Source organism: Myotis myotis, unplaced genomic scaffold (genome assembly GCF_014108235.1).
Source record: "Myotis myotis isolate mMyoMyo1 unplaced genomic scaffold, mMyoMyo1.p scaffold_m19_p_1, whole genome shotgun sequence".
Classification (NCBI taxonomy): domain Eukaryota; kingdom Metazoa; phylum Chordata; class Mammalia; order Chiroptera; family Vespertilionidae; genus Myotis; species Myotis myotis.
In genome coordinates this window covers 26,428,162-26,449,566 of record NW_023416313.1, presented here as the reverse complement: position 1 = coordinate 26,449,566, position 21,405 = coordinate 26,428,162, and the positions used below count along the sequence as shown (strand labels likewise).

General features: G+C 46.6%; 1 protein-coding gene across 1 annotated transcript in view; it reads left to right on the top strand.

Moving 5' to 3' along the window:
* Positions 1-18,477, top strand: part of BEND4 (BEN domain containing 4) — a 36,371-nt gene extending 17,894 nt beyond the window's left edge. The window contains exons 3-5 of the mRNA XM_036300639.1: positions 5,570-5,661; positions 12,674-12,914; positions 16,433-18,477. Coding sequence (XP_036156532.1) covers positions 5,570-5,661; positions 12,674-12,914; positions 16,433-16,650 — 551 coding nt within the window. The 3' untranslated portion in view covers positions 16,651-18,477. The remainder of the gene's footprint in view (positions 1-5,569; positions 5,662-12,673; positions 12,915-16,432) is intronic.
* The last annotated feature ends 2,928 nt before the right edge of the window (positions 18,478-21,405 follow it).

The window sequence follows — 21,405 nt, the reverse complement described above, 5'->3', positions numbered from 1 at the left end:
TACCTTTGGACCAATTCCCTACCCTTTCTGTCAGTGAACTGTTACATACTAGTATTCTCTTAGACCAGCTTCTTTTTTAAAATATATTTGTATTGATTTCAGAGAGGGAGGGAGAGGGAGAGATGGAAACATAAATGATGAGAGAGAATCATTGACCGACTGCCTCCTGCATGCCCCCTACCCGGGATTGAGCCCACAACCCGTCCATGTGCTCTGATTGGGAATCGAACTATGACCTCCTGGTTCACAGGTCGATGCTCAGCCACTGAGCCACACCAGCTGGGTCTCTCAGACTATCTCGAAGACCCTGTCTGTGTGGGTTTAACTAACGTTCCCTGATGACGACGTGAATCATCCACCCAGGCCAGGGCATCTTCGTTGTGAGCGCAGCACATTCATCTAGGGAGCTCAGGTATTTGCAACCTGATATTGGCAACCGACTCCTCTCAGTTCGGACTTGATTGACGCAAAAGATCTTCCTACTTTGCTTTCTCCCTCCCAGGTATTTGATACTTTTCCCAGAATTGTCAAGTATACATTTTAAAATGTCACTGCATAGAGGAGGAAAAAAATGGTAAATGTCAATATCAGGACAGGCAGTAGGGACATTGGGGCACCTTCATATCCTCACTTCCCGTTAGTAAGAAGTTGCTACAGTTTTGGTTCCTCATTTTTTTATTCAACTTTCTAGATCAGGGGTCCTCAAACTACGGCCCGCGGGCCACATGCAAATACAAATATTGCATTTGTTCCCGTTTCGTTTTTTTACTTCAAAAAGAACAGTGTGCATAGGAATTTGTTCATAGTTGTTGTTTTTTAAACTATAGTCCGGCCCTCCAACGGTCTGAGGGACAGTGAACTGGCCCCCTGTTTAAAAAGTTTGAGGACCCCTGCTCTAGATGGACCTGACTCTGTCAGAATGCGTGAGTGAGTGAGCCCTGCCCGATGGGGCTGGGGGTGGCTTCTCCATCAGCCATGACTCGCTTAGGATTCGTCACGTGCACCAGGAGACAATTAGATGTGAAGGCCTCTGGAGCATCCGTCAGCTCCTTGGGAATTCTGTGATCTTTCGGCTGCCGTAAGCCCTGACCTCTCTCTCCTTAGAGGCCAAAGGAACAGGGTCAGGCCAGGGCTGCACAAAACCACACGGGAAGCCCTGGCCCCTCACCCCCCATCCCTGAGGTCCCCACACGTCCTCACTCACAAAACCCAGTGTGTCCACAGAGCTGTCGGTAACAAAACAAAAGGGCAAGAGGACCGCGGGTTTTCCACCGCTCCTGCTCAGTGCCCTGTGTGCCCCGGGCAGGCAGCATGGGGTAGCTGTGGGTCAGGATGGTCTTCCCCCTTTCCTCTCTGCTTTAAGAGACACAACTACCTCTACTTTCCAGGCTGACTGGTTTATTTTATTTTTTTCCACAGAAAACATTTCACTTGATTTTATAGCTTCCCTGTGTAAATCTAGGCAACTCTCCCAAGAGCCCTCAATCGGGGGTGATGTCCCAGATCCGTGAGGGCAGGGGCCCTGGGGAGAGGGTCCTGAGGCCTCTGCCTCCTGAGGACCAGGGCTGGGAGTTTGCCATGGGGGGCAAAGGGGCGGGGCTGCTCCGGGGGCCCGGGCAGTGGTTATTTCCGGTTTTTAGCAGTTGGCTGAATCTGAGCCTTATCTTCCTGGCCTTCAGCCTTGTGTGCCAGGCACCAACCAACAGGACCCACTCGCCTGAGGGGAGCCCCTTAAGTGCAACATGTCTGAAGCAGCTGACCTTGCTCACAGCTCTTCGCACTGCTGCCCAAATACTAGTATTCGGGGTGTACAGAATGGGAGAGTCGACCTCCAAGCCCTTCCAGGGCCCATGATCAGCACTGAGGGTAACAGAGCCAAGGAATGGAGACATCCCTCAAACAACTTTCAGATTCTTGTAATACATGCCCACTGTAGAAATTGTTTAAAACTGATGTTTGCAAGTTCGATAAAGGATGAATGTAATGACTACACGAATCCTGCTACTAAAATATAATCATGGTTAATTTCTAATTATTAACACTTTGGCTTATTTCTTTCCAGTCTCTTTCTCTAGACACATAATTACTTTAACAAGGTGGAAGTCATACTGAATATTCAGAATTTGTTTTATTTCATTAGATGTATTAGGGCAACATTGATTAATAAGATTATATGAGCTTTGAGTGTACAATTCTGTGATACATCATCTGTTTATTGCATCATGTGCTCACCACCCAAAGTCTAGTCTCCTGCTATAACCATATATTTGACTCCCTTCTTACCCTCTTCAGCCTCCCCCCAGCCCTCTCTGCCTCTGGGAGCACCACACTGTTGTCCGTGTTCATGCATTTGTTGGTTTGTTGCTTTCTGTTTTCATTCCACATGTGAGTGAAATCACGTGGTTCTTGTCCTTTTCTGTCAGATTTATTTTGCGTGGCATGATACTCACAGGATCCATCCTATTGTTCAAATGGCAGGATTTCAAATATGAGTAAGGGATCAAAAGAAGTTTCCATTCAAATCCTAATCCATTCATCAGTATTGACAAATTTTACTGAAACTTTCAAACTAGATCCAGTACCTTGCCCGTGTTACTTGGCAAAGCAGTGACATCTGTCCAGTTGCGTTCGATTCTAACCACAAACGCTGAGGACAGAGTGCTGCTCCTGGGGTCCTCCCGCTCAGCCTGTGCAGCGCAGACTTCAACCCAGGGAGTCAAGTGGATCCCAAAGGAGGCTCCCAGTCAGTGAAATCCAGAACTCAGACACAAACCTGTGTTCTGCCTCCATTAGCTTCTCCAGGCTGCTGCTTTTTCTCCCGTAATTAATGCCCATTGCGAGAGATTGGTTCTCACTCACTATGGAATCTGTTAAGTGGATTAGACTTTGAATAGGCAGGTGACATTGTGGGTACTTGACTGGTCTTATTAAACTTTGGTTTAAGGAAAGTCCTACTTCAGACTGGGCCAGGTACGCCTTCTTTTTGTTGACTTTTGAAGAATATATTTAAATGATGATCCAAGAGTGGCCTGTGACCCAGGACTGTAAGGCAGCAGCCTATAAAGATGGTTATTTAAGAAAATAATTTTTCGGCAAGAAGAAACATTTCCTAACCCACTCCTACTTCCTGTCATTCAAATTCTTCAAAGGGTGTTGATGGGGTTTTTGATTTGTAGTGTCAATGTGATATTGCCTAAAAATCCCAAAGCTGTTAGCAGTGGATAAAGATGATCATTTCTGTTTGCTTTCTTTAAAAAAAAAAAAAGTGGTGAGAAAAAGTAAAGAAAGCCCAGTAGTGGTACTTTAAAATTGGGGCTTAGGTTAAATATTTCTTATTTTCTTTAATGTGACAAAACCATCTTAAGAAAACACCCAGCTAAGACATAGTGGCAATAATTCGTATAAATTAGGCTATTACCTGAGCTACCAAGGCCGTTAAAAACAATTACTTAGTACTCCTGAAAGGCTTCTGAGATAAATCTTAAGATGTAGGAATTGCTTATGCAATGCTACAAAAAATGCCAGGCTCTATGTTGGATTGCTGTCTGGTCAGTTTTATTGTAATTACTCAGTGATTCTATAAGACTAAGCCTCAAAAAAATAATGAGCAGTTAATGACCTACACAATAACCAAATCTGAATCGGGCCAGGTCAGTTGGGTTTCTTGAGAGGAGAGAGAATAGGAAACCTAATGGGAACTGTGTGGCAGGTGTAATTCCAGTTGGAAACAGGACTAAATTGCATGACAGTCCTGCTCTCTGAAGAACTAGGTATAAATCTGTCATTAAAAAAATGGGTGTTATGCCGAAACCGGTTTGGCTCAGTGGATAGAGCGTCGGCCTGCGGACTGAAGGGTCCCAGGTTCGATTCCGGTCAAGGGCATGTACCTGGGTTGCGGGCATATCCCTAGTAGGAGATGTGCAGGAGGCAGCTGATCGATGTTTCTCTCTCATCGATGTTTCTAACTCTCTATCTCTCTCCCTTCCTCTCTGTAAAAAATCAATAAAATATATTTTAAAAAAATGGGTGTTATGTTATTGATTAAAAAGTAGTAGAGTATTAGCTTCCAGTATTTTAATTTTAAAGGGCCTCATTGGGTACAACTGTTACAACTTGAGTGAAAGAAGACAAATCATGTTCCTTCAGTGAGACGTTCCTTAAATTCATCTTAGATTAATTTTGACTGGAAAGTTTTCAGGGAATTGTGCTGAGCCTAAAAATTCCCCCCAAACCTTAGCATCTGTTCTGTATTCACAAATGGAAATAACTACATGTCAAATGCAAGAAGATTCTGTTTCCTTTTAGACCAGTGGTTCTCAACCTTCTGGCCCTTTATTTAAAAAAAAAAAAAAAAAAAAATTGTTGCCCTGACTGGTTTGGCTCAGTGGATAGAGTGTCGGCCTGCAGACTGAAAGGTCCCAGGTTCGATTCTGGTCAAGGGCATGTACCTTGGTTGCGGGCACATCCCCAGTAGAGGGTGTGCAGGAGGCAGCTGATCGATGTTTCTCTCTCATCGATGTTTCAAACTCTCTATCCCTCTCCCTTCCTCTCTGTAAAAAATCAATAAAATATTTTTTTAAAAAATTGTTTTATTGCTTAAAGTATTACAAAGAGTATTACATATGTCTCCTTTTTTTTTCCCCCTTGACATTCCCCCGGCCTCCCCTACCCCCGCCCCACAGTGTCTTGTGTCCATTGGTTATGCTTATATGCATGCATACAAGTCCTTTGGTTGATCTCTTACCCACCCCCCAACCCTCCCCAGCCTTCCCGCTGTAGTTTGACAGTCTGTTCGATGCTGCTCTGCCTCTGTATCTATTTTTGTTCATCAGTTTATAATGGTCTTAATTATCCATAAATGAGTGAGATCATGTGGTATTTTTCTTTCACTGACTGGCTTATTTCACTTAGCATAATGCTCTCCAGTTCCATCCATGCTGTTGCAAATGGTAAGAATTCCTTCTTTTTTACAGCAGTGTAGTATTCCATCGTGTAGATGTACCACAGTTTTCTAATCCATTCATCTGCTGATGGGCACTTAGGCTGTTTCCAAATCTTAGCTATGGTAAATTGTGCTGCTATGAACATAGGGATGCATATATCCTTTCTGATTGGTGTTTGTGCTGGAGAGGATGCGGAGAAAAGGGAACACTCATGCACTACTGGTGGGAATGCAGACTGGTGCAGCCACTATGGAAGACAGTATGGAGTTTCCTCAAAAAGTTAAAAATGGAACTTGCATTTGACCCAGTGATCCCACTTCTAGGAATATATCCCAAGAAACTTTCTGGCCCTTTAAATACAGTTCCTCATGTTGTGACCCAACCATAAAATTATTTTCGTTGCTACTGTTATGAATTGTAATGTAAATATCTGATATCTTAGGCAACCCCTGTGAAAGGGTCGTTTGACCGCCAAAGGGGTCACGACCCACAGGTTGAGAACCGCTGCTTTAGACAGGTGGGTTTTTTTTACAAGTTTAGGTCAAAAGTCTTTTTAGACCTTAAAATGGTTTTGTTTCCTTGTGGCAGGTTAGCTAATGTATAATCATTGCAATTTCTCCCACCAGTGCCCTGCCAGACTGTTCTAGATTACTTGAAGACGGTGCTACAGCATCACAACCAACTCATGATCCCACAGCCAGTTGAGCAGCCCTCCGAGGTAGGTCTCCATTTGTAATGAGGTAAATGTTGTTCCATCGGGAATTTCCTTAAAATGAAGTGTCTTGATGGCTTACCCACATATCCCAGAACAGGTTGGCTAACAAAATACATTTCTGACTCGCTGAGGCTTAGGCATCTACCACCTGTGAGGATGCAGCCTGTGGCAAAAGATGATGCATGTATTTAACGCCCAAAGAGTCCGTCTGAACTCTGGGGGCAGTAAGAGAGAAATCGCCGTTTAAATAATGTGGGAAGTTTTTCCCCCATTCTTTTGGCACAGGGGGCTGGAGATGGGAGTCCCCACCTGTCGTTCCTCAGGCAGAGCCAGGGTTCCCGAACGCCTCTTTCTGTGCGACGTCACCCAAGCTGAGGTTCTCCAGTGTTTAGATAGATGTTTCCCGAACATCAGGGCCCCTGAATGTGAGCATTCTGTTCCTCTGGGCCTCAGTGGGAGAAACCACGACCTCTTCATCGTGTAGGAGAAGCGGTCTGTTTTGATGGTAATGGCTGTACCTGTTAAACCAGTGCATTGGTGCAGGATCTAAGGCTGTTTTCTGGGTGTGTGCTTTTCATCTTAGGACCGCAGAACCTAATGCAGTGGGAGAAGCCACTGCACTGTACCTTACGGGGGTTACCAGTGTCTAGGATTGATAACAGGAGGTTGCAGTAGCTCAGTTTTTCCACTTGGCAGGCCGAGTTGTCCAAGTCAGTAACAGTACGTTGTTGACCCACTCTGTCATCTCGTGGTCATACATCCATTGGCATTCCCCGCGTCCAGTTAAATAATATGAAAGTGCTATCCCTGTGCTTACCATTTAGTAGATCCTGCCCCACACCTGTTCCCACCCGACCCCTGTGCCTCTGCTGAAGAAATACAAGGCCACACAGTGGTCCAGTCCCCCGCGCTGTGAGAGACGGGATGAAAAGGGTGGAGTCATCTCGTGCAGACTGAGACTCAGTGCCCTGTGACCTGAGACGCTCTCTTCCCCTGAACTTTGGAGGAGGGCTTTCAAAGGCCTGGTCCTTTGCGGCAGCCACAGCCTATCCTTGGTCCCACCACACCCCCTCTCGAATTCAGCAAGATAGTCAGATACCCTAGTTGAATTCCATGTACTGACTTCTGCCACACTTCCATCAGCCTTCGCGCACACCCCACACCTCCCTCGAGGGCAGTGCCCTTGCCAGTGCTGGCTGGTCCACGTCTAGTTTACCCAGCGCCGCCGCCTCCTTCTAAGATGTGGCGCTAGCCTTTATGCTTTGTCTTGTGCACTGATTTCTCTCTTGTTTCTGGGTCCTTCTCCTGAGGATCAAACACACTCAAGTCTTCCCACCCTGAAAATAAGCCTTCCTTTTCTTCCTCCTTCTCTCCACCAATTATTATCTTTTCTTTCTCCTTCCATCACCCAAAGAATCCTCTGGCAGCACCTTCCTTCTGCACCACAGCACATCTCCCTCCTCGAAGCCTAGCCCCGATCTCATCCCCATTAGCCTCCTAGTGCCTGCCCTTGAAAGCACTTGCCAAATGGTGACCTCATTTTCTAAAAGTGATTAAACATTCAAAAGGTGGGTCTCTGTTCGTCATATCCACCCTCTGAATTTCCACTTGCTCTCCCACCACCTGGAATCTGTCTCCAGCTCCACTGTGTGTCAGAATGCCCTATAAGAAGCCTCAGAACTTCACCCTCCTCCATGATCTCTGCGGCCTTCACGCCAGGACATTCTCCTGGTTTCTAGCCTTTTCCATCTGGTGTTCGCCGGAGTTTCATCTTGCATTGTTCTCTCTTTTTTAAAAAATTTTACTTTCTTTTTTTAATATATTTTTTATTAATTTCAGAGAGGAGGGGGGAGAGAGAGAGAGAGAGAGAGAGAGAGAGAGAGAGAGAGAGAGAGAGAGAGAAGAAAAAATATGAGTTATGGGAAAGAATCATTGATTAGCTGCCTCCTGCACGCCCCACACTGGGGATCAAGCCCACAACCCAGGCCTGTGCCCTGACCGGGAATCGAACTGTGACCTCCTGGTTCATAGGTCGACGCTCAGCCACTGAGCCACGCAGCCGGGTCTGCATCGTTCTCTTGCTCTCCACACCCTTTCCTGGTCAGTCATGTTCTCTCACTCTCTCGCTGAACATCAGCCTCCTGTAGGTTAACGAGTCCCTAATCCAGCTCCGAACCACCAGTCTCCAGGGCTCAACTCTGGACCAGGGGGTCCAGAGCCTGACCAGCAGTGGAATGCCATGCACCCCGAACTCAAGACCCCTTTGAATGCCCATCTGGACTCCTGTTTGATCTACACGAAAAGCAGCACTGCCCGGCCGGTGTGGCTCAGTGGTTGAGGGTCGACCTGTGAGGTAGAAAGTCACAGTCAGGGCACATGACCAGGTCGCAGGCTCGATCCCCAGTAGGGGACATGCAGGAGGCAGCGGATCAGTGATTCTCTCTCATTATTGATATTTCTATTTCTCTCTTCCTCTCCCTTCCTCTCCCTTCCTCTCTGAAATCAACAAAAATATATTTTAAAAAATTTAACGAGGCACCAACCCCAGGCAGAAATTTCTGAGGCATCACTGACTCTCCTCGTCCTCATTCCTGGCATCCGCGTGTTTGACAGCCATGTTGAATAGTCTCTCATCTTGTCTCTGGTTCACGCTCATCACTTTTCACCTGGGCTGTGACAGTAGATCCTGTCTTCTCCATTTTCCAACTGAACTTACTTTCCTAAAGTGTGGATACAAAATGAATGTCACATACTGGATTTCTCCTTAGGACAGGGCCCACAGTTTCCTAGCTTAACATTTCTATTATACAGAAAGCACATCTGAAAAGCTCGCTTTCTCCAAGAAGCTCTCCCTGATTGCCAGACCCTAGACCCTCTCTGCTCGCCAGGACATTGTTTATAAGATGAATTCTGCACTTACTGAAAAATCAGCGTCCATCTGAGTCTTCCGTTTGGTTGAGTCTATGAAGACATAGAGCACTCACTGTTCATCTTGGTTTTTTCAAAGTTGTCTCAACAGTAGGTCAGACTTTAATAACCTGTTGGTGGCGAGTTGAGGAGAGTATGCGATCAGAATTCTATGAAAACATAAAAGTAGGGGAAATGCCTACATTTCCTCTGCATAGGACTATTAAACTTGACCCATCATCATTACTACTATATTATTTTTATTGTCATGTCAGACATATGAGCATTTTCTCATAGGTATTATTTACTACATTTTATTTCTATTAACCATGTACGGTAAATCTCATCCACAACACAGAGCATTCTGAGTTGTTTTAAGCTGTAAATTACTTTCTTTTTCTTTCTTAAAAAAACTGCCTCCGGATGCTATTTCTATATTTTATGAGTGCTACATTTCATGGAAAGGTGTCTGAGTATATTTTGTAAGGATTTGAGAAAGCTCCTTCCCCATATTGTCGCTCCCTAATCTCAAGTACTGCCCGTCTTGAAATAGACTCAACTCTGGCCCGAGAGATGAACTCTGAAATTGGGGGCAGGGTTCCCAGCTCTGCCTTTTGGCTTAGGAGACCTTGGGAAAGGACTTAACCTCCTTAGCCAAACAGCTGTGGGAATCCTAGCTTGTCGGATGAGCTCATACACCCAAGGGAAAGCCCTTTTAAAACTTGTGCAGTGTTGAATGACCACAAGGTTTAAAACCAGTTGCACGGTCTCCTTTTCCCAGGCTGACAGGTGCTTACAGGGACCGTACCTGAGAAGCTGGTTTTCACTTAAGGAAGGTGGGAGTCCTCTGTCTTCATCGTTCTTTTCAATGGCCCTCTGACTTTGATGGTCTCCTTAAAGTTCTTGAACTTCGCCAGTTTATTAGAGTCAGAAGCTCTTCAAGTGTCCCAATGCCGCAGGGATTGAAAACAAGGCAAGAAGCCTGCATTGCAGCGCATTACTGAGTGTCTGCCATGTGCTGGTGGCGGTGGCGTACACTGCATCGTCAGTCACAGATGTTCATCGCACCTGCTCTCTCGTTCACTGTTCTAGGCCCTGGAAGAAGACACAGACTAAAGCAGATAATCATCCCAGCCCCCGTGGGCTTATCTCCTGGTGGGGAGATTGGTGGACTCCTCCCCACACCTGCAGGCTGGGATTGTTATCCTTATTGGGACAGAAGACAGCTTACGTTTAGAGAATGTGTCACCTGGCCGGGGCCTGCACCAGAGCCCACCACTGTGCTTACACCAGCATCTCAGCCTGTGGCCAGGGGTACAGGGTGCATGTGGCAGCCTCGGGCTGCTCACCCGTAGCTCGATACATGGTGACAGTTATTAGGGAGGCTCTTCCACAGGAACGCTTTTGACATAGCTCGTGGTCTGAGGCAGCAAGCCCTGGATCCCACCTTCCCCAGGCCCCAGTGGGCTGCGCTCCTGGCTGAGGGGTCAGCCAATCAGAACCCTGTGACCCTTCCCTCCCTGTGCATGGGAAGCAGTGGAATTCTCTTCCTTGCTACCTGCCTCTGTCTCCTCCCGGATATACCCTCTGACCCTTATCTTTGTGAAGGGCACCCATTTCTCCTGGGAATCATCTGGACTCCCCGGGCTCCCATACTGTGGCTCTCTGAATTGCTTGCCTGAGCCCCTTGATTCTATATCTTTCATGCTGGCTTCTGCATCTGCACTGCCACAGACTCAAGTCATTCCTCCACCTCCATCATGTCCCCCATGAGACGGCAGCCTTGGCTGAGGTGCCCTTTGGGAGTCTGGGCTCCTGCCCATCACTTGATCATTTGTGGTAATACACAAGGCCAGGATTGATTTATGCTCCCAAATACTCGTATCTTAAACCTTAAACCTATGATAACTTAGTTAATTCCTTCCATTTTATGGTTAGGGAAACTTGGATCCAACAAGTTGAAGTAATAACTTGCTTAAGAAACACAACAAGTAAGACCCGGAGCCAAGATTCAATTAAAGCCCAAATGGAACCCTGGCCAGTGTTGCTAAGTGACTAGAGCGTCAGCACATGGCTCATGGGTTCAGTTCTTGGTCAAGAAACGTAGCTGAGTTGCAGGTCTGTTCCCTGCCCCCCAATTGGGGCACATGCGAGAGGCAACCAGTCGATGTCTCTCTTACATCAATGCCTGCCCCCTTCAACTATCTAAAAGCAATCTATATATATAAAGAGCCGGGGGCCATGGCAACCAAATGGACGACCAAACAGGCTGGCGACAAGGCCGGCAGGGGAGTTAGTGAGCGATGACCAAACGACTGAGCAGCAGGCTGCATGGGGCGACCAGGCCAGCAGGGGAGGGCAGTGAAGGATGACCAGGCCAGCAGGGGGTTAGTGAGGGACGACCAAATGACTGAACAGCAGGCTGTGTGGGGCGACCAGGCCAGCAGGGGAGGGCAGTGAAGGATGACCAGGCCAGCAGGGGGCACTGTTGGCGGCAACCAGGCCGACAGGGGGTGCTTTTGGGGGTGACCAGGCCATCAGGGGAAGCCATGAAGGGCAACCAAGCCGGCGGGGGGGGGGGGCAGTTGGGGGCAACCAGGTTGGCGGGGGGGCAGTTGGGGGTGACCAGGCTGGCAGGGGGGGCAGTTGGGGGTGACCAGGCTGGCAGGCAGAGGCGGTTAGGGGTGATCAGGCTGGCAGGCAGGTGAGCAGTTAGAAGCCAGCAGTCCCGGATTGTGAGAGGGATGTCCAACAGCCTGAGGATCAGGCCTAAACAACAGTCAGACATCCCCCGAGGAGCCCTAGATTGGAGAGGGTGCAGGCTGGGCTGAGGGGACCTCCTTCCCCTCCCTCCCACCCCCCACGCATGAATTTCATGCACCGGGCCTCTAGTAGAAAAATATCCTCGGGTGAGGATTAACCAGAAAAGAGCAAGGTGACTTTAAATTCAGATACAAACCATGTGCAACATCCTCCCTTAAAAAGGAAACTGAGTCACACTACTGCTCATTCACGAAAGGATGAATGCTTTGGAGATGAGTGTATAATTCAGTGACGGTTTCATAGCCAAATCTGGTTGTCCCCTTCCTGTTGGTGTCTATGCCGTTTGCCCTTCTCAGCGCTTAACTGCACAGAACACTTTTTGAAATAAAACCCTAATAGACCCAAACATTGTCAAATTTATAACCTGTAGTAAATTTGCAGAGCTGTAAAATGGAATGCATTTTCCCTTCGTTATTTGGTACACCTTAATTACTGGGGAAGGAGTACATTAAAACTGAGATCATGGGTTAATTGTCCTGGACTGTAGAATTTTATGGACAGCCAGAACTAAAGTAATGGTTGTGTAGGAGCAGTTGACTAAACATGGCTTATAAATGTTACAGAAATTCCCATAATTAGTCCCACTGCAGCTATTTAGCTTGGGAATTTTATAGCAGACATAAATTACGAAGGTGAAAAGTACGAAAAATTTTGAATTGACATAGTGGCATTTGCAAAAGCTATAATTTGGAGAGAGAAAAACCCACCTGTTTTGTACTATTATTAATTTTTTTTTTCAGTTTCCACAATTCCCCCTTTTTTAAATTTACTTTTTAATGTTGTTTCCACTATAATGTCATCAATGGCTATCAGGTGTTAGGTGCATAAGCACAAGTGATACCTCATGAAAATAGACCCCCAGCATCATTTCCAAAAGTACGTCACTGCCAACCCCAGGAGGAAGGGGCCTATTTGATCACACTCTTCAAAGCCATTTCTGCATATTTTAATGGATTGAAAAGGAAAGTTATGGGTTCTTTTTAAATAGTGTTCCCTGTCATTGGATCTTGACACATTTTAACCTACCTGTTAAAATGCAAGTTATAAATAGCTCCTCTTTCAAAGGTGTTCATTATACCTCATTGGCTCTTGTTACAGAAAATGCAAATGTAATTTGAAAAGTGCCCGTTCTGAGTGTGAGCAATTTTGTGTGCTCTTCAATACCTGGTTCATTGTCAGCCCACAGCCACTTGGGGAGAAAGCACGTTTGCCTTTGAAATGGAGATCGCCTCGGCGTCTGGCTGGCTGGCTAAGTGGGTAATGAGAAAATATTTCGCTCTTCCAGGGAAGCAAGCAGCTGTTGAACAACTATCCTGTCTACATAACGAGCAAACAGTGGGACGAGGCTGTGAATTCTTCAAAGAAAGATGGGCGACGGCTCCTGCGATACCTCATCAGATTTGTTTTCACGACCGATGAGCTTAAGTACTCATGCGGCCTTGGGAAAAGGAAAAGGTCAGTGCAGTCAGGAGAGACAGGTCCCGAAAGACGCCCTCTGGATCCAGTTAAAGTAACATGCCTCCGAGGTACTGCATCCTTCCGCTCAGCGTCGCCATCTGTGATCTCATTTCACCGCATTGGCTGTGGCTCGCGTGCAAGTGTAGCCCTTCCTGTTTCTTTGGTTTTTTCCCCACTGAGACCTCATAGGCTTCCTGTGGCCCATCTACTGGGTATCGACAAGTTCTCTTTAAAAGCTCCTAGTTTGCTTTAGCCTTGGTGTTCTCCCTGAACGGCCCGTAGCATTGCATAGCACCTCATGTTTCACGCTCTAAGTTCCGACTTGCTCTGCTGCCAGAGGAGGCCCTTTCCGGCCACACTGGAGCCTTGGGCCAGGCACAGAGGAAGGGGAGACGTGGAGTGGTTTGTTTTAATTAGTCAGGTGGTAGGTAGAGCCCATTTTCATTTGCAGCCTGTGGCCCACCCCCTCCCCATCTAGCTGCCCTCTCAAGAATACATGCCCCCAAACTCCTTAAATTTATGTAGAATTCATTTTCCTCAGTGCCTACAGTATTACTTGGCCCTATCAAACGTTATTCTATTAGTTTCAAAAAAAGTTCCTGTATTAAAAATGAAGGCACTGCTTCATCTGTATTAATAACTGGTTACTTTGCATCTGATCCATACTTGGTAAGCCAGGCAGGGGTTGAGGAGGAAGAATCAAGAGATACACCGTTCAGGTAGCAGGTTCAAATAAACAGGCAGACATTAGACAACTAGGAACATTATAGAGCCAACAAATACACCATTCACACCTGAAAAATGTCGTATTAAAAAGCTCAATGTTCACCTGGATAGGTCAGTAGTAAGTTTATTGGTTGGAAAGATTTAACAGTGACTTACCCTGGACATGGATCAAATGTTTCCTGACGAGGAAACCACGGGGGCAAACCTGAGCGCTGACCAGGCCTCGGTTATCACCCAGGACACACTCCTGCTGGGTGCCCGCAGTGACTGTTAGTGTGCTAAACGCCTGTGTAGTATTTGTTAGCAGCTGGGTTCCCCACGCCCATCCTGAGTGTCTGATTCAACTGGTCTGGTGTGGGCATAGGGAGGCTGCATTGCTGTGCCTCAGGACCTTCCCGGGTGATCCTAATGCCCATGGCCCTCGTGGCCCTTCCGAATACCACGGGCATGAATACACCCATATTAACCAGGCACAGGTGCTCTAGAGCACCCCCTGTTGGCCATTCTGGAAATTCCACTTGCTCAGAGTGGGTACGATGGAAATGTTCAGGATCTTTCTGAGCCAGCTGCCCATGATGTCCTGTATTTTCCAACATCATCAGAGCTGATGGGATCCTCACCAAGAGGACCAGAGGCAGGGGCAGGCCTGGGACTCCCCTGAATGTAGGCTCCGTGTGTGCTGCAGAAGCTGCCCTGGGGCTAAGGGACTCAGAATAAGGGGCCTCAAGTGGTGTCCCTTTGCAGAAATCCTTATTAAACATTTTACATGTTAACTAGCAAGTATGTGAAACAGGGATTAGCATACGTCCCAAAGCACCAGTGCCCGTGCCCTGAGGATGCTGCCACACCCACTGCGACACTAACGCCGGGGAGGCTGCCTGAGCAGCGCTGCCTTCTCCAGCCCATGCCCGCGTGGGGACATGACCCACAGGCCTCCACTGGAGAATGTGTGGGCACGGAATGGTAGTTGTCTGTCCAGGGCAGCTGGTTAGAGCATTTATATGTCTGTCCCAGAAGCTGCAATCCTAGGGCCCTCCTGTGACCTAGTTGGGATTCCCTCCCTAAAGCTTCGGGCCTGGTGACTCCCGGGGGTGGTGAACAGGATTGCAGTGGCCAAGGAAGCCTCAGACCAGGGCCACTTTCAGTGATGGAAAGCAGGGAGCTCAGGGAATAGAATCAGCCTGGGCTGGCCTGCTCCCAAATGCGTCCCATCTGTGTCACAGAATGAGCCCTACCTTTAGCTTTTAATAGTCTGTCCGTTTCAGGGACAGTCCTGTCACAGCGGTAGATGGGGGGAGCGTCACAGCAGCGCATCCTCATCCATTAGCCTCTCTTTCCTCTCGCTGATGCTTTGAGTCTCTCATTTCCTTGGGTTCATGTGAGAGGGGGATCTGAACAGATAGGCGAGTTATTGAAACAGTTGTCGAATGCTCACTGAATACAGAAGAGACTTGAGGAGGACAGAGGAGGAATAGGAAACAGTCCCGGCTTCTGGAGCCAATAAGTAGTCCGGCTGGAGATGATTGGAGGACAGTGGTGAGAAAATAAGGTGCAGATATTTGAGTCCTTGAGGTCCCAGAATACCTCCTTTCTCTGCCCAGCACTGTCATGACCTGGACTTTAGAATTGCCCTTCAGCGTTTCCCAGGCTCGCACCCCAGGATGGGCCATTAGGCTCCCAGCTGTTGCGGAGTGAGGAGCTGAATTAACAGAATGCTTTCCCCAAGGAAGGCGTCCAGGGCTGGGACTGAGGGAGGCAAGTGAGTATCTCACCTCAGGCAGAATCAAAGGGTGTGCCAAGCCAGCAACCTGGGTAGACCCTCCCCCTCCCACCTACCCCTGACCTCTGTCTTCTCAGCTGGAGTCCACTGGGCATAGTTCAGGGCGAGGGAGTTCGCTGGTCCAGGAACTCAAGGCGTTAGCTTCTCCCCAGGGCAGATAGAGTGTGGATTTCACAAAGCAATTTCAGACCAACCCAGTTGGGCAGTAAGAACTATCGCCCCGCCGAGGGAGCATTGCTGGAAAGGAAACAGTGTGTAAACAGCAGCAGGCATCCTGAACTTCCAGTCAGCTGGGCAAAAAACACAGGCGGACTTACAACTTTCCCAGAATGTTCAAAGCGTTTTACAACGGTCCCATTGAAATAGCGATGTAGGAATGATGAGGAGCCCTCACCCCCTGAGGAAACAGAAGGGGTTCATTGGGCTCTTCTATAGGAGGCCACGTTGGTTTCATTGGGAGCTTAGCTATTTTTTATGTATTTACTCTTCCAGGCATGCTAATTGCTTTCTGGTGAAATTGAGTATTCAGAGGAAACCTCATTTTAAAAATATTTGTCAGTGCATATATAGGCAATTAGAGAAATCAGTATAACCTATAACATTTTAAGAATGTGCAAAGCTCTTCTAGAAACTTAGGCCATTTCTCACTCCTTGAGATTTTGTGATTTTATTGCACTTAATCTACAAATTAGTAGCTGACTGAAGAATACCATGTGAACAGTTTGCTCTCCTTCTGGAGATAGTTAACATCCTAAACATGTGAGGCAGTGACAACAGGGGTTTTGAAAATGTGACTCACTAACTTTTACCAGGCACGGTGCCTACCATGTCTTACAAATCGAGTTTACTTTCAATTTCAGTAGCAAAGGTTCCTTAGAAGGATCACCCTCTTGCTTACGGGACTGTGCTCTTGCCCATGAGTAGGAAACTTACGGTTTGATGAGTGACATCATCATGGCATTGCATTGGAGTTCTCATAAAGCTTTTCTCAAGAGCTTCTGTTAACGTATAAGCAGCCTCTTCTACCATCTTCTGCAAAAACCAGCTGTTTCTCTCTCTTTATTGTGTATATTCCCGCAGAATTCATTAGGATGCACTGTACCTCCAACCCCGACTGGTGGATGCCCTCGGAGGAGCAGATAAACAAAGTGTTCAGCGATGCTGTGGGTCACGCCCGGCAGGGGCGCGCAGTGGGGACTTTCCTGCACAATGGTGGCTCGTTTTATGAAGGGATCGATCACCAGGCCTCCCAGGATGAAGTCTTCAGTAAGAATTCCCAGGATGGGTCCGGGGATTAGTGGACAAAACCTTTCCATTGCAGCAGCCGGTCCTCTCCAGAGTCGCCATTGTGACTGTCCTGTCTCCATCACTGTAGAGCCCACAGCATGGCATCTGTCAGAATGCACAGCCTCAGTCTTAACTCTCTTGACCTTCTGCCGCAGTTCCCAGATCGAAATCCATTTTAGGGTTGTTGGCAAAGTCTGTGCAGCCTACCACAGATTTTCAGAATACTATATTGTAAAAAGTAAAAGCTACCATTGATTTTAAAAGATTACATGGTGAGGATGAGGGGGTGGAGACAAACTCCTGGTCACCTGTCTGAAATCTTCACGTAAGTTCTGCTTCCTGCACAGAGCTGGTCCTTATGGGAGATTGGGCTGCGTTCCTGCCCATGAGGGAAGGTAGAGACATGGGTTACTATGGAACAAGCATTCTCTTTAATTCAAATAAGTCATTTTTATGTTTTCCAAAGACTTGAATTCATGCTTCTCAGCAAAGACATCAGATAGGTAACATAATATGCTGTGTCTCCATTGACAGAGCCTATTATTAAATAGAAACCAGAGAACAGCGGCCATCTCTAGACAGTGATTAGTTGAAAGTCAGCTATTTTTCTCGATTATTTTTACCAAAAAAGTCCTACCATGTTGATCAGGAAGGCACTAGGTGATCTCTGGAGTTTACAGAGAGTAATAGTTTTCATTATGTCAGTCAAGAAACATCCAAAGATCCCAACCATTGTTAAATGCTTGATTTTGTAGGTTCCAGTAACCTAAAGTCAGGCTCTGTTGACACAGTGCCAAAGTGGCGGGTTAAACAGTGAGAATTCCAGCCAGTCCTTTGGTGCACTGAAGACCAAACAAGTGGTATGACTGATGGTATTGACTGAGTTGACCAGATGTTCTGGAATTGCGTCCACACAGCTTCAAGGCCATTCTGACAACTATGCAATGGGCTTGTCTAATTTCTCTGAAACTTGAGGGTCTTTCTGTGCTCAGTTGATCTTCAGAATTTGCATAAAACTTCTGTTTCTCGTTGTCACTGATGAAAATTGTTTCTTCCCAACTGTGAGTGCCTGCTTCCCCCAACGTTCCCCTGAGCTGATTGGTTGAGTCTCACGTGTGAAATCATAGTGTCTGGAGCCATTTCTTACCCAAATGCTGCAGAGAGGCTAGGCCCAGTTCTGAGGGCCTCGGGTTTGGACCTCAGGAGAGGCTTGGACCTCAGGCTGATGCCGATGCCACATCCTTTGTAAGCAAAGGGCTGAGTGGACAGCATTGTTGAAGGCTGTTAATGTCATCTACAGACGGGACTATAAAGATTTTGGAAATTCATTTAAAGTTTATGAGCATCCATTTATAAAGTAGTTATTTTTCCCATTTTTTGTTAAAGTAAAATAATATTCCTTTATGTTCAATAATTTGCATCAACTAAGTTGCAAAGGCCGAGAAATAGGTCTGTCTTTAGCTTTTTAAATAGTTTCAACCACTGAAAAGTTTAATGTGTATAGAGATGGTCATTTGTCAGACCTGTAAAGTTGTGGGGGGAGAATATTTTGATCCTATATTGGAAAAGTTACCTAAAATTTTGAGAGGTTTTTTTTGTTTGTTTGTTTTTAAGAAATGATAAGGGCAAATGGGATGTTGTTTATGGGAACCATGCGACTAATATTGGGCTATACAGAGAAAAAGGTACTTCTTGAAGAGTTTTAAAGGTCTAGGAAATCAATATTTTGTAAGATTCTTTGATGACATGAAATCTTGGCCAGAAGAAAAATAACCACCATAACCTCATCTGTCAATCCATCTTTTTCTTTTTTTGCATTGGATTTTGTTATCCATACTGCTGAGTACATGTCCCCTCTCCCCTTTTTTTTTTTTTGTATAGCAGCAATATTTGACCAGTGCTTTTATTTTTTAGAGAGAGAGTGGAAGGGAGAGGGAGAGACAGAGAGAAACATCAATGTGAGAGAGGCACATCTATTGGTTGCCTCCTGCATGCACCCCCACCAGGGCCAGGGAACCGGCAACCAAGGCAGGTGCCTTTGACTGGAATCACACCCTGGGGCCCTGCAGTCCGCAGGCTGACGCTCTATCCACTGAGCCAAACCTTCTAGGGCTGCCCACTGCTTTTAAACGCTATCAGCTCTTACCATTTCCTGTAATCTTGAGAATTGCACACAGCTTCACCTCTCAGCATCACCTGGTGTGTGCTCACCTGTGCTGTGCTGGTCTTCGCTGATGGCGACGCTGAGAGCATGTCTGCACTCTCCATGGCCTTATGTGCCAGCGTGCTACTGATGAAGTGCTGGCCCCACTCCCGTTACCATCCCCTGAAGAAAGCGCCTGGGAAGGCTCTGCTCCCCAGCCACCTGGTTGCACACATCCTTGCTCCAAAGGCTCACCTGGTCTCTTGCCTCTCATCCCCTTTCCAGGTGAATTATTTCTGTATCAGCTGTTCTCCAATATTTCACAGATTGCAAAATGCTGGAACTTCATGTTGGCCCAGAAAGATGACTGAGCATCAGACAGCCCATTCTGATGCCTCTCCTGGAACTAGGACCTGCTACCCCCTGCCCCTGGTCAGATGTTCTGTTATGTTCTTCACTGCCCGTGTATTCACGCTTGGGCTATGACACAGGATCTGCTTAGATATTCTGCTGGCTCCTTGGTCCGTGTCCCATGCCATCCTCTAGGCTTCCCCTTTAAGGCTAGTATCGTAGCTGGTTCATGGTGGTTGCCTGCGTGGGCACCTGATTTTTAAATCAGGGCTTGCAGAGATGGCTCACCTACTTTTCTGCGGGATCAGCATGGCCGCTATGTAGGACGGTTAAAAGCTCGCTGTCCCTGCTGTCAGCCTTCCCATTGATCTCTTTGGAGGCCTGAAGATGTTGCCTGTTTTCTTGATTTAATTTTCCGCATCTTTGTCTGGAATTGGACAAATTGTTCTCATGACAAGAAACGTAGACTCGGCTTTTAGAATCTTTCTTGAGTCGGTGGAGCATGAGTATAAAACAGATCGAGTTAACACAGCTCCGGGTGCAGCTGGGCTCCACTGCACTGGCGAGAGGGGCGCTTGCAGGACTGGCCTGACACCGACGACGAACGTGATGTTTTTGTCAGTGGCCGAGTGTGGGCCATCACCCAGCTGTCGGAAGTGCCCGTACCTTCCAACAGTGGCAGCGTCTTGATGTGTCCCGAGTTTTTCCAAATTAAAACCTGTCGCAAAGCGTACCTGCTTTCGCAGTGGCCTGTAGCCCCGCTGGGCTCGGGACAATAGTTCAGTGTCTGGATTGGAGGACGTGGGCCAGGACCTTGTGGGAACTGTAGTCTGTGCGGAGTTGCTGAAGTCACATTTCTCACTGTCTCTTGGAAGGTGCACTGTTCAGAATTTTCACGGTTAACCTCAGTGCCAGGTGCTTTGGAGATAAACGCTAAACATTAAAGTTCGCACCATCCCTTTCTGCCTGAAAATATCTCATCCAGCCCTTGAGCCCTGGCATCACTCTCGTTCCTCACGCGCACCACAGCGTTTAGGTTATTGTCACCGTCGGTGTTTCGTAGGGGTCGCTAGGAACGTAGCGGATAATAGTAGGGCATCTGCAGAAGATTGCCGTCACCCGCTTCGGTAGGGGGATCAGAGGTACATGGAGCTGCTTCACAGCTGTAGATGTGGATCCTTGTATAGTCTGGGTCTTGCTTAGCCCTTCCCAAGTCATAAAAACGTTGACCTTAGAGATACCTTCATTAGGATTAGAGGGAGGTTTAATTATTACAATATATTTGATCTAACTACTCCATGTGTCCAATATCAGTAGAATGGTTTCTTCAGTTCAGTAAATGTCAGATGCTTTCCCCAAATCTGGACAGTACTCCAAGCTTGGGAGTCTGCCGTTCATGATTTCTACATTTTTCTGCCACCTTTAATGGCTTTCCCTCCCTTCTGTTGCTGTCAGAATATGGATGAAGCATCAAATAAGATGAAATGTGCACTAGTTTCAGAAAAGCAAACATTCCCTAGCCTTTATTTCGGTTCTGTCATTTATCCTGTGCTCCAGAACTTGAACCTAACACCCACTGACTACCTCCTTAGGTTTTTTCTTAGATCTTAATCATTTAAAAAAATCTCATTCTTAGGTAACTTTGTTTTTAGAAAATATTTAAATGTATAACTTCTCATTCAGTACTGTGTCGTTTCACAGTACAGAGCTGTGTGATATTTGACAGCTCAGATACAAATTTTTAGAAATGTAATAGAAAATGATTTTGCACATATGGTGCAAGTCTGGCTGATGTCTGTTTAATGTGGCAACACTTAACCAAAACTGGCTGGCAGAACATGTCAAACGGAATGCTTGAGTCAGAATTCTAATGTAAATGTGTCTAAACAGCAGTGTGTATCATTATGATATATTTTTGTAAACATGCTTCTTGCAGTGGTATAAGTACTGGATAAAAATAACCACTTTGCTTGGAATAATTAGGAAAATGTCACCCAGCTGATGGCCCTCTTGCATTGTCAGCCAGTGGCACTGGCTCTTCTGTTTGTGTTGTTTTTTAGAGGAGAATGAGGAATTGATACCAGACAACGTGGAGTGCAAAAATAATAATCCATCCATATTTGCCTCCTCATATGTAAAATTTAAAGTTGTAACATATATTTGCAAGTGAGAGACCATTTTTACCCTCCACTGTATATTCATTTGTAAAAGATATTGAAAGGAAGGACTTTGCTCATCTAATGACTAGCTTGATCAGTTTGGCTATTGAAAC